Source organism: Paroedura picta, chromosome 3, assembly GCF_049243985.1.
Source record: "Paroedura picta isolate Pp20150507F chromosome 3, Ppicta_v3.0, whole genome shotgun sequence".
In the NCBI taxonomy this organism is placed as follows: Eukaryota; Metazoa; Chordata; class Lepidosauria; order Squamata; family Gekkonidae; genus Paroedura; species Paroedura picta.
Window position 1 is genome coordinate 93,944,293 of NC_135371.1, and position 12,682 is coordinate 93,956,974.

At 38.1% G+C, this 12,682-nt stretch overlaps 1 protein-coding gene across 10 annotated transcripts in view; it reads right to left on the reverse strand.

Moving 5' to 3' along the window:
- The window catches only part of RAPGEF6 (Rap guanine nucleotide exchange factor 6), a 222,360-nt gene that overhangs the window by 122,134 nt on the left and 87,544 nt on the right, over nucleotides 1-12,682 (reverse strand). Inside the window, exon 1 of one of the 10 annotated variants that reach the window (XM_077326869.1) lies at nucleotides 5,322-6,285. The exons of the other annotated variants lie outside the window; for them this stretch is intronic. Coding sequence (XP_077182984.1) covers nucleotides 5,322-5,468 — 147 coding nt within the window. The 5' untranslated portion in view covers nucleotides 5,469-6,285. Of the gene's footprint in view, nucleotides 1-5,321; nucleotides 6,286-12,682 lie in introns of those variants that run through there. 10 annotated transcript variants of the gene reach the window in all.

Sequence of the window (12,682 nt, forward strand, 5' to 3'; positions counted from 1 at the left end):
CTTGGTAATAAGGCCTTCCTTCCATTTCCTAAAAGACTCTTTTTTATTCCTCAAAACTTTTGACAACTGCTTATGGAGCCAATTTGGCTTCCTTAGGCTCCTTCCATCTTTTCTTCTCAAGGGAACTGTTTGTGATTGAGCCTTCAGTATTTCACTTTTAAGAAACTCCCAGCCCTCTTGGACTCCCATCTCTTTAGGACTTTCTAACCACGGGACTCTACCCAACATACCTTTAAGTCTGTTAAAATTGGTTTTCCTGAAGTCCAGTCTATACGTACAATTATGTAAAGGTTTTCTCTTTCCCACAATTGAAAATTCCAAAAGCACATGGTCACTGCTCCCAAGTGTACTCACTACTTCCACCTCATCTACCAGTTCTTCCCTGTTGATGAGAATCAAGTCTAAAATAGCAGAGTCCCTGGTTCCCATCTCTACTTTCTGGGAAATAAAGCTGTCGGCAAGAAAAGTTAAGAATTTAACGGAGCTTGCATTTTTAGCAGAGTTTGTCTTCCAACAGATATCTGGGTAATTGAAGTCACCCATGACCACTGTTTCCCCCTTTTTTGAAACTGTATAATTTGGTCTTGCAGTATCTCATTCAAGTCCTCTGACTGGCTTGGTGGTTTATAGCAGACACCCACAATAATACCACTCTCATTTCCTACTCCCTTTATATTTACCCAAATACACTCAATTGAACATGGCTGATTTACAGCAATCTCATAGACTTTTCAAGGCAATAAACATTCAAAAGTGGTTTGCTATTGTTTGCCTCCATGTCACAATCCTGGTATTCCTTGGTGGTCTCCCATTCAAATATTAGCCAGACCTGAACCTGCTTAGCTTATGAGGACTAGCCTGACCTACTTCTTATCTCCAAGTTATTCTCTAGATCAGTGGTCCCCAACCCCAACCTTTTTATCACTGGTCAACACTTGACAATTTCACTGAAGCCCCAGAGACGTCTTTTGCCGAGGGCCGCCGCCGCCTGAGCCCCTGCTCCACTTGCTTTCCCTCCACTTGCTTTCCACTTGCTTTCCCGCTCCACTTGCCTTCCCGCTGCCCAGTGGGGGCGCTGCCAGCAGCAGCTGCGCAGTGCCACGCCAAGGGGGAGCCCCAGCCATGGCAGCCGTCGAAGAGCACCAAAGGTGAGCCGGCGGCACAGTGGCTTGTCAGCTCCCAAGGCAGCAGCCGCAGAGGATGATGAGGGGGAGCCCGGTATCGACTGATCTACGGACCGGTACCAGTCTCCAGATCAGGGGTTGGGGACAGCTGTTCTAGATGTTTGCAAAGCAGTGTTTTAAGAATCATTCCAATCATTCTTGGACAGCAATTAAACTGACCTGCCCGTTGTTCCTCGGATATTTCACTTTTTAAAAAGTGGGGTAACATTCACCTTTCTCCAATCATCTGGCATATCACTTGTTTTCCAAGAGACTTTGAAGATAATAGAAAACAGGTCTGCCAACTCCCCAGCTAGGTATTTTAAGAATTCTCAGGTAGACACCATCTGGCCCAAAGCATCTAGACACTTCTGAAAGACCTCTGTACTTATATCCAGCTGCAAATACCCAAATCCTACACTCCACAGTGGGCCTCTAGACTTCAGAGAGAAGACTGAGATAAAATAGGTGTTATGCCTGTTTGCCTTGGTTTTATCTTCTGTTTTTACCCAAAGTGGACCTATAATCTCCTTCACCTTCACACTGAAAAAAAAATTACTGTGAGCTTCCCAGGCCAATCTTAGCTCATTCTGAGCTTTGGCCTGCCTAACAACCATCCCACAGTGTTTAGCAACCTGTAGGATCTGTTCATTGGTAATCTATCCTTCCTTCCATTTCTAAAACATTTTTTTTCTTCAACTGATTTGTAGAGCTCTCTAATCACCCATATTGAGTTCTTGATCTCCTAACATGTTTCCAATAGCTTGAGAACAGAACTTACATTTTAAAAGAACTTTAACTTGCCCTTTTCCCTTCTGAAACTCTTTCCCATGGAATCCTTCCCATCATCTATCTAAATTTACTAAATTCTACTTACATCCATCATATGTGTTTGACTACAAACACTCTTAATATCCCAGAAAAGGAAGAATACTGAATATTACTAATTCCCCGTAACATGCCCACCACTCTCAACTCATCTACCAGCGATACTCCAATCATGAGAATCATCCCACCAAATCTCCATAATGTCTACTAAATCATATCGCTCTATCTGGATTAGAAATTCGAGCAAATCCAGTTTATACCCCATACTTCAGGCATTAGTATACAATACTGCAAGCCATGAATCCCTGAGCCTGGCATCCCCTACATCTCATCATTTTGGACTCTCCAGAGAGCATTAATCATTGGAGCATTAATTATTTCAAGTAGCCTAGTGTTCCTTTAGGTTCTTATAATGCACTGATACCAATAATGAGTAGACAGGATTTGTTAAACAAAATTTCTCTGAGAATGGTTTAAAACATAAACAAACATTGTCCCTATGTTATTAGAAAACATGTACGCAGAATACTATTATTCTCATCAATATTTCTCAACATCCAATATCCTTGTCAGCCATATTAACATTAATATCCTATCTCTGTTATCTCTATACCTTGTCAAAAGATTAATCTTCCAAATAAAGAAAATACCTAAGGAATTGAAATTTGTATATGATGCTAGTGGATCAAACTCTGAAGGTAACATAGATTTGTTATGTTGGCAGAACCATCTCTTAATCCACAATTCAACCTCTTATTTGTTTAAATGTCCAAGGGATGAAAGAAAAGAGTACAGCAAGTTATACGTAGAACAGAGTCTAAAGTGACTGCTTAAAGAATACTAGGATTTTTAATGCAGACATACAAATTTGGACATCACACAGTATTCCCTGATAATAAAAACAAACCACTGTATTCCCAGAAAATATTCTTACATGGATGAGTAACGTTAGAATATCTTGAAAGGAATATCTTGAAAGAATATCTGAAAGGAAATAACTTCTAATGTTGAGTAACGTTAGAATATCTTGAATATTTTGAAGGATTTATAACTACTTCTGGTGGCCTTTCTTAAGATTGTTCATCTAGTAACAGATGACTGTATGTGTTTGTGGGGGGGGGCGTATTTTTCTTTCAGTCTTACAGAATGGCTTAGTAGAATCAGCGTGAAGGGTATCTTCACATTCTGAAATAAACCCTTCCTCAATACCAAGAATATTTGATGGGACCCAAATGATTTTGGCAGTTCTGGTTGGGTTTTTTATCTTGTGGATATGCTGTTATATTGTTTTTGTGCGTTCATGTTGATACTTTGTTCACTGGTTTGAATCTAAAAAAAAATGGTGAGATATAAGGTGGGACATGAATATCTCAAATAAATACAAACCTGACATTTTCATCTATGAAACCTCTCCAATTGTGGTCTACTAGTGGCAAGGAGAACACAAGAGTTCAACAAAACCTTCCCCCAAAAAATGTATCCCACCAATTTTGGCAATATAGAAGTATAGGCTCAAAAAATGGAGCAAAAAAAAGTTTATCCATTCATTCTGAAAATACAACGTACTGTCCTCATTTTTATTTGGGCTCATAACATGATGACATAGCCAAGCATAAGTAGCTGGATCACATTCCCATTTTTAAAATGGTCCCAAACACTGCTGACGGGGACAGTGAATATGACTAAACTGGTGTGTAAAAAATATGGTTCTGAAGTCTTCACATTCCAGGCTCATGAAAAGTAAGCACTTGTGCTGAACACAAAAATTCTATTATGGGATAGGGGTTTTATATTTCTTATGGGGGGTATATTGGACCCTACTACAAGTCCCCAGAGAGTGGCGAGCTAAAAATCTAATAAATAAATAAATATAAATAAATTAGGGGAAACTATTTTGGGAATAGCAAACTAAAGTAATGTAAACTATGGTAAAACTGTTGCTAAAACTACTATAATGCTGTTGGGATACATATCTTAATGTTATGGCAGCAAAACCTGAAATACCTTCTTCTAGTGTTAATGGGACAACACTCCTAACATTAAAAATGGCAATAAATATGGTGGACATGAGGAGATACATAGATTCAAATATGTACTGCTCTAACACACTATTTTTCAAGCAGGAAGATTAGAAAAGTTGTCAAAAAATTACTTAATTCCCCTGCCCAGGGAAATGCAGCAATGCTATGCCAGCTATATGCCTTCTCTCTTCTTTCTGGTCTTAATTCAACAGGGAAGAAAGGGGAACACCTACGTAACAGCTGGCATAGCATTGTTTTTTTTTCTTTCCTATTTGCATACATGCTGAACTTTGTCAACCAATATGGGGGAGGAGACACACAGTCATAAGGAACATGTAAGAACTGAACGTATAGGCTGGCAAATGTACAAGGCAGGACAGATATACAAACCACTTAATTGTAACATATAGTTTCAAACTTGTAGACTAAGACATTCAAAATATCTTTCAAGATACAAAGATATTTCAAATATAGAGATGCTGATCACTTCAAACAGTTACCAACTTTAAAACATGCTGTCTTATGTCTTCCAGAGAGCAAGACCAAAGAGTGATGTCAGCTATCTTGTAGCACACAGAACATTTAGATACAAGGCAAGAATTAGGTATACAAATACTGTATGGTGTATTTCTGCATTTCCATCTTAAATCATCCACATATTTTATGTAGTACACACACACACACACACACACACACAAGCATGATTAAATCACCATTCTATATGCAAAAAAGGAAAATGCTGAATATGCTTTCTTTATCAATCTCTGCACACCCACCACAACAACACAATAGTTACATTTCAACTCTAACCATTAAAAGTTCAGTAACACCAGTAATGATTGAAATAATTCAATATGCATGGATGTATGGACAATGTCTAAATAATGGGGGGTGGGGGGAGGAAGAATCAAAATTATTTTTCTTTAGGGTCAATGACTTTGTCTTATACTGTATCCTCTGCTAGAATACAAAGTCATCAACTGTTATTCTTGCTTTTAAGGAGCAGCAAAAGAGTATTACTTTGCAAGCATGGCCAACTCCAAATTGTATTCAGAATGACAGGAGTATAGCCACTATGGCTTCAAATAGCCTTTCTAGTAGGCCAAGACCCTGGAGACATAAATACGCAAATCAGATTTATGGATTTTTCTTACACCATACTGAAACAAGACTACCAACAAAGTATAAAAGAGTCAGCACTGAAAACACAGAAACAGGAGATTTTGAAAAATTCTTAAGAAAGATATGTTAGGTTTTGAGGGGTTTTTTTTTAAGTTTCAGCAATACCTATAGGCAATTTTGTACTTACTTTAGAAGCCCATGGCTGCAGACAGTTGGCGTAACAACGAACAAGAAAAGCCATTTCCTGGGTTGAAGGGGAAAGTTTCCACTCACACAAAAAAGCCACAGAAAAGAAATTAAGTAAAATTCCCCGAAGATACTCTTTATAAACCATAAACCAAACACAATGGATCTCGAGGCACAAGATTAGGCAGACTTTGTTTCACAGTGATAAATTATAGCTACTACTGCATTTTAGTGGCTTTCGGTGTTAAAATAATTACTGCAAAAATAGTGTAAGAAATGCATAACATTACAGTAAAAAAATTCAGTGTTGTTTTTTTTCCAAATATGTCAGTAGGCTTTCCACAGGCAAAATTTTGACCTGAAATAGAACTATAGTAAATTCTAAAAAGAGTTATAAGTAAATACAATGGTCTATGAAAAAGAGGATCCTGAAGTCCTGTAAATATTTTTCCATCCCAAATCAAGGCACAGTCATAGCTGGTTAGTCTTCCAATGCCCTTCTCCACATCTCTTCATTTTAAAATGCAAGTACAGTTTTGGAAAGCTTCTTCTTAAGTAGATCTCAAGCAACTAAAGAATCCTTCATATCAAAGTTTCTTCTTTATATTCCTGTTCACCGTGACTGCCAGATTGTATCCATGCACAGTTGGTTTCTTCAGGCTATAGATCTATATTCTAACAGGTTTGCACTACAGAATTGTTCAAAGCCTCTGCAATCAAAACCATTTTCCTCCCCCATCTTCCAATGCAGATTTTAAAATGCTGCAGTATAGCTTAGAATTCTAATGCATCAGCCAGATACAAGGTTATTCCAAAACCAGCTTTATCAATTAAAACAAGTCTAATGCATTGCAAAAGGCAACATCCACAGCAAGACTGAATGCTCGAGTCCTAATTCCTACTATCTTTGCTCGTTTCTCAGCAGCTCCCTCAGGAGAAGCTCTCATCGATTGGATGCTCCGCAGCAAGATGAAATATCTAATAAGGAGGAGAGAAAGTGGGAGGGGAATGGAGCTAAAAGGATGACATCACCTGTATAGAAAGCCTTTAGAAACTGCATTAGATCAATTGGCTACTGTATCTGCAGATGCAGCCAGTGCATCTTTATTGACCTAGTATAAACACACCTCTGTACAACAACAATTCAGCAAAACATAGTCTCTTACATTTCATATCACTCTGTTGATCTGACAGCACACACAATTCCTTGGAGCAATTTTTTAACCACTTAATCCTGAAATGTGTGCATCTGTTTGCATTTCCTTCTAAGCAATATCAAGGACAAAGCATATTTCTTATCATTGTGTTTAAATTTAACACAAGCTTATCATTCATTATCTATCTCCAATTCAGTGTTAGAGGACTCTGCATAACCCAAGGTCTCATAATGTCAAAGAGACTAACTCCCCCTCAATACAAAAAGTGAAAGGAGCACAGAATCATAATTTTGCTCTCAACGTAGGGGGCCATATTATATTTTTAGTAATGTTGGTACATAGTAAATACATTCTAGGGAACAGCCTAGAAGTTACTAAACCTGTGATGCTGTTTTTATTATGGCTAAAGTCTAGAGAGGACTTTAAAACAGAGGATCCAGAGGGGTGCTGAAGTCTGAGATCACAGATGTACTGTGATTACAAAATGGTTATTTTGTTACCCCTCCATATTGCTTTTGTTATATCCAAAAACAGGAAAGTTCCTTGCTTTCTTCATATGTAGTTAATTCCTCCATAACCACTAACAGTGGCTGCAGATTTATCATCCATTTGTCACTTACTCAAACACTAAGCTTATCTTTGGGACCCTGATTCAGGTGCTTCTGCCATCCAAGTTCAGATATGTGGCAATCCAAGTACACATCTTCTCACATATGACACTGAAATTATAGAATCCATGTGTTACCCTTTAACACTATCTTTCACCACTGAGTGAAGATGTTTTGTCAGCATTCCCTCCATGACCCTCCATCTTGCTTATATGTGACTATGTGTGTGTGTGTTGATAAGTTGTTTTCATAGTTTTCTATAGATGCATTTTAAAATTTATCATAATCCAAATTAATTGGAATTCCTATGGATTTCATTCTCACAGCAATGACAGTGTTCCCCAGTGACGATGTTGCTTGTTCTGTACCATGAAAATTTTCACTGTAAAACGCCCTGAGCCGAATGGGAGGGTGGTATATAAATATAATAAAATAATGAATAAAATAAAGTGCTACACATTTGGTCTTTCGTTTTCACATTTGTCTACTTAGGTTCTGTATCACAATCAAGGATGTGTCAAAACAATCCTCCAGTTAAATAAATAAACCAGGTAAAATCATGAAATAAGGCGGCCCTTTTAATTATATTATATGCAGAAGCTAGATCAAATCTGCCAAAGCAAGGCATGATTGACCCACAGGTTCATTTCAATCACTAGGTAGAATGTGTCTTCTGGAAATAAATTAGGCATTCTATGCTAGTCTGCTGCAGTAGAATAAGAAAAAAGTCTAGTGCCACCGTAAAGCATGATGGAATAAATCAGGCAAATCTTTAAGGTGTCACTCGACTTTTTATATATTGGCAAGAAAGGAAAGCCAATGACCCAGTTTGTTTAAAGAAGTCTGCATGTGACCATAAACTACTATCAATGCTTTATGCAAGAACAAGGAAATCAAAGTGGAAACAACCTTCAACACTAGTATTTCCATTATTATGAGATCAATTTAAAGACATATTTATCATTGCTTTAACATAAGAGAAACTAATCAGCATTTAAACTAATACTGATGTTTTGGCTCCAACAAAGGCAGCAGATGAGCAGTCCAACTATGCAGCTGTGTTCCACCTTTTTAAATGATACATGTGACACAGCTCCAAAGCATGCAAGTACAAACTCCAAGCAGCAGATCAGATTTCAAAAGGCCTACTCTTAAATAAAAATCGGGTGATAACATAATTGTTTTGCATGATACTACTTGTTCTAATATACTGACATTTAAAAATCAGCTAAATTAGGCTTTTCCCCTTGACTGGGAAAACACATACTGTTTGTTGTTCTGCTAAACTAGAGAGCTATAGTCTCACAGCTGCCTTTTAGAACTGCTGCATTGTACATGACATTTAATCTACTCTACCCATTTTGGCCCATTTGCCATATTTTACAACTACTGTAAATACAAGCTCAGTAATGGGTGGGGGGGGGATTCAGTTGCTCCTTGTTTCGCCTTAAAGGGACGATGACATCATCCTTTTCCTTTTCCTACGAATCAAATGGCAGCTCCTGCAACACCCTGGGGAATGTATCCGAGACCTACAATGCAAGCTTGCCAGCCTAACAGCTAGATGCTGGAGAGAAGACTGACCTGATTCCAAACTGGCACCCATTCAGAAAAGAAGTTACTGTGACGCAAGTCCCTTAATAAATTATCTGCTGAAGACATGCCTCAAAATGCAGAGGGAAATGCATTTGACAGATATCACAATCAAAGTATGATTGTAAAGCTAACACAACCAAGACGATCAAAATATACATTTAATTTTTAAAAAATATAAATGACAGCAAATGTTTTGTTTGCATTAAATATCACACACAGTAATCTAAAGAGAAGAGGCAGGAAGAACAGGGTTTGGTGGATTAACTGGAAGAAACAATTTCAACAGGACTAAAACTGGTGTCCTTTACAATGAAGACTTACACTGTTGGTTAAGGAAGTTATTTTATATGAAGAATTATACCAAAACATGCACAAGTTGCCATCAAGGAACTCATAGCTCACTAGCTCATTCCAAATGCAGCCCCAGAAATGCCAGCTGCCCTAATTTTCAGTAATGCACTGAAGACAGCCATTTGATCAAGTGCTCCAATACCTATGTGGAAAATGAAGGAATTGGGAAGAAAACTTTGAATATAACTACTAGCCAGTTGTTTCTACTTCCATAAACCTCTGCACTCAGGAATGTGTTCAAAAAATTGAAAACATCTAGTGACCAGAAAGCAATGTGCCATTCCAAAAAGTGACATAAAATGATTTATATTCTTAAAAGTACAGTCTACTACAATTTCAGTGGGAAATGGCAAGGCATCAAAAGGATAATGCAACATACAGAAGTGCCTGAAATGTACTCCAAAACAAAAAATATTAATTATGAAAATTATTGGCAAATGAGGCAGAATCTGACAATATCTCCATGCTGCATGAGCAAGCCTTATGTGATTTCGTATATACACACCTAGCTTATTAAAATTATATGTAGTCCATGAATTATTGTATTTTCAATTACATTCATCATACTTTCAGTTCTAAATTCCTGTCCTGAGCATTGTCACTAATTCAGAGACAAAAGTGTTGAGAAAAATCCCTATTAACTGCTTTCATTTCCTCCTTCATAATGACATTATGTTTTACCACAGGCTGTCTAACGTACATTATGCATCAATGCATCTAAAACCATGTTACCTTGCTGTAGTAAAATTCTAACCTCCCCCACCCACAAAAAAAGAACATAAAGATTCTACAGCAATATGAAAATGTAAGCAATCCTAAGGGAGAAAGGAAAGGGAGGAATAAAAAGAGAGAGCGAGGGAAGGAAGGAAGGAAGGAAGGAGAGGCAGGAGGGGGCGTGTAAGAGAGAGGCTGTCACTAGAACTAAAATGATGTAAGCTTCTAAAATTAGAATCAGCTATACAGAGGGAACAATAAAAAGGCACCACAGATTCAATTTCCTTTATAGCTGTTGTAGCTACTTTTTTCTCAGATAATGTGCTATATATGAAAGGTCATCTGCCATATACAACATTTGACATTTATATTTTTATAAAACTAATTTGAAATGTATATTAATTGCTTCATTCATTGCAAATTCATGGCTGTTTCATATGTTAACTGGACCCATGCATAGTATGATCAGAGCAAAAGCCATCTCTCGCTCTGCGACAACAGAACATATTTATATTTTGGCTTTCAATGAAAACCATGCTGACTGTTATCCAGAGACAGGTCAAAATGAAAATTATTCAGTGTCCCTCTTAACCGAAAAAGAAATACTTCACATGGCAGTGTTAGTACAAAGTATGAGAAAAGTAGACAAGGAGAGGTTTTTACATGCATTAAAAATCACCGTTCATAATACAGTTTCTGTGGATTTAGAATACACAGGTTTAGAACACTCATAAAACATCCTTGTTTTGTTGCCTTAGTTTGGGCACTGGAGTGGAAGAGAGTCCAAGAACTAATGTAAACATTACTTTTCTCATGCACAGGCAATTACTTCAAGCTGACTTCTCAAAGTGTCTGCAGTAATTAGTGATATGGTTTGGGTACATGGAACCCCCAAAATATCAGTGTTTCATGGTATTTCCAAATCCAAATACTGGTATGGTATTTGGATTTGGTAAAGATTTGGGAATCCCCCCCCCCTTTTTTTTTTTTTTTGCTTCATTATAGCCTATGGGGAATATTATAGCTACTAAGAAAGAACATAAGAAAAACCCTGCAGAAGACCATCTAGCCAACCAGTTACCCCAGAGAGCCAACAACATGGCACCAAGGCCTTTTCCTGATATTGTCTCATGGCACTGGCAATTCAGACTGCATCTGAATGTGGAGGTTCCTTTTAGTTATCATAACTAGTAGCCACTGGTAGACCTGTCTTCCATGAATCTATGTAATCCCCTTTTACATCAGCCTATGCTTGTGGCCACTACATCCTCTGGCACCAAATGTCACATTTTAATCACTCATGTAAAGAAGTATTTCCTTTAATTCATCCTCAATCTACTGCCCCATCAGCTTCTATGTGTACCCTTTAGCATTTTGGGAGAGGAAGAAGAGTTCTCTCTGTCTACTTTCTCTACCCTGTGCATAATTTTATAAACTTCTATGTCCCAGGAATTTATTTTCTAAAACGAATAGTTCCTGACTCCTCAGGCTTTGCTCAATAGAATGATGCTCCAACTCCCTAATAATCTTGGTTGTCCTTTTCTACACTCTTTTGTACTACGAGCCAAGCACTCATAATTTCTACTGAGCAAGACCAGAACCCCCCAGCATATACACAACCAAAGCTGCAGTGTTCCAAAATGAAGCTCCCTGTAAGGGGTGATTAAATATTGCTCCTGTGATTATATTATGAAAGTAGATGAATAACAACATGAAATACCAACAACAATAAAATATTATACCCTAGATGTAATGGAAGAATAGCTACATGGAAAGATGTTAAGGAAATTATTAGTAAGTGGAGAGCCAATTAGCATGAGCCGCCCATTGCTGACAGGGCTAAATATCCTATGTGCTGGGACCGATTTCCAAGCTGACTTGGAGGATGTGAACTGGAGATCTCAAATACGCTAAGACAAACACACAGCACTATGACTTTCTCTGTATCTTCCCTGCCACGGTATACTGGGCTGGTTTCAACATCAAGTCCAGTGAGGGATTCCAAAGGCCTCATCATATTCCAAAAGCTTCATGTGCTCCATTAGGGATGTGTAGTGGGGAAAACACCCATATTGAAAACAAAAACAAGAAAACCCCACTATACAAGTTAGATTTAAAGCCTTATTATTATTGCTGTTATTATTATTATTTGGATTTATATTTCCCGCCACTCCCAGTACAATTGTTCATAATAAAAACCCCAATAAAACCCCATTAAAACCGATCAGGACATAAAAAGACATAAAGCAAACAACAATCCCAGAAAACACGGCAGTGTAACTCAACCTCTTATCCCCGCCAATAATGTCTAATGGAGGAAGTGGGAAAAGGGGGTGCAGATGACACATAGCCAAGCCGCTGCTTAACACCACTTAACACTTACCTAGGAAGAAGATGGGAATATGACAATACTTAAGTTTTGGATAGCACATCTCACACTAGAAAGCATTTCTTCTCTTATGCTGTTATAATGTATGTATTTCTCCCTTACCTTACAGGAACGTAGGAATCTGGTGCAGAAGAGACTGCAGTGGCCTTTCCCTTACATCAGGAATCTCCACCATGGCACCCACAAACTCCATAATACCCCAGACACCCATCATAGGCTTCAGGCAAATAGGCTGGGGCTATTTTGGAAGACGAATCAGATGCCTTCATACAAATATAAGGACTTTTCACTAGGATTCTCTTGACCGCTCTGCCAAAGGAACCAGGATCCTTTAAAAGGACCAAATTAGTTGTGAGATAGTGAGGGATAATGATCACCAGAGCAGTGAGCATCCCTTTCCTCTTCCCTAGTTGCATTCTTTCAGTGTTTTCCCCTTTGCTCATCTTCTATATGTGACACCGGCCCTCTGGCTTCTTCTCTGTGTGTATTTCCCAGCCCCCCTTCCTGTATGTGGATATATGTATGCCTGGCTCTGACTGCTGTGCAA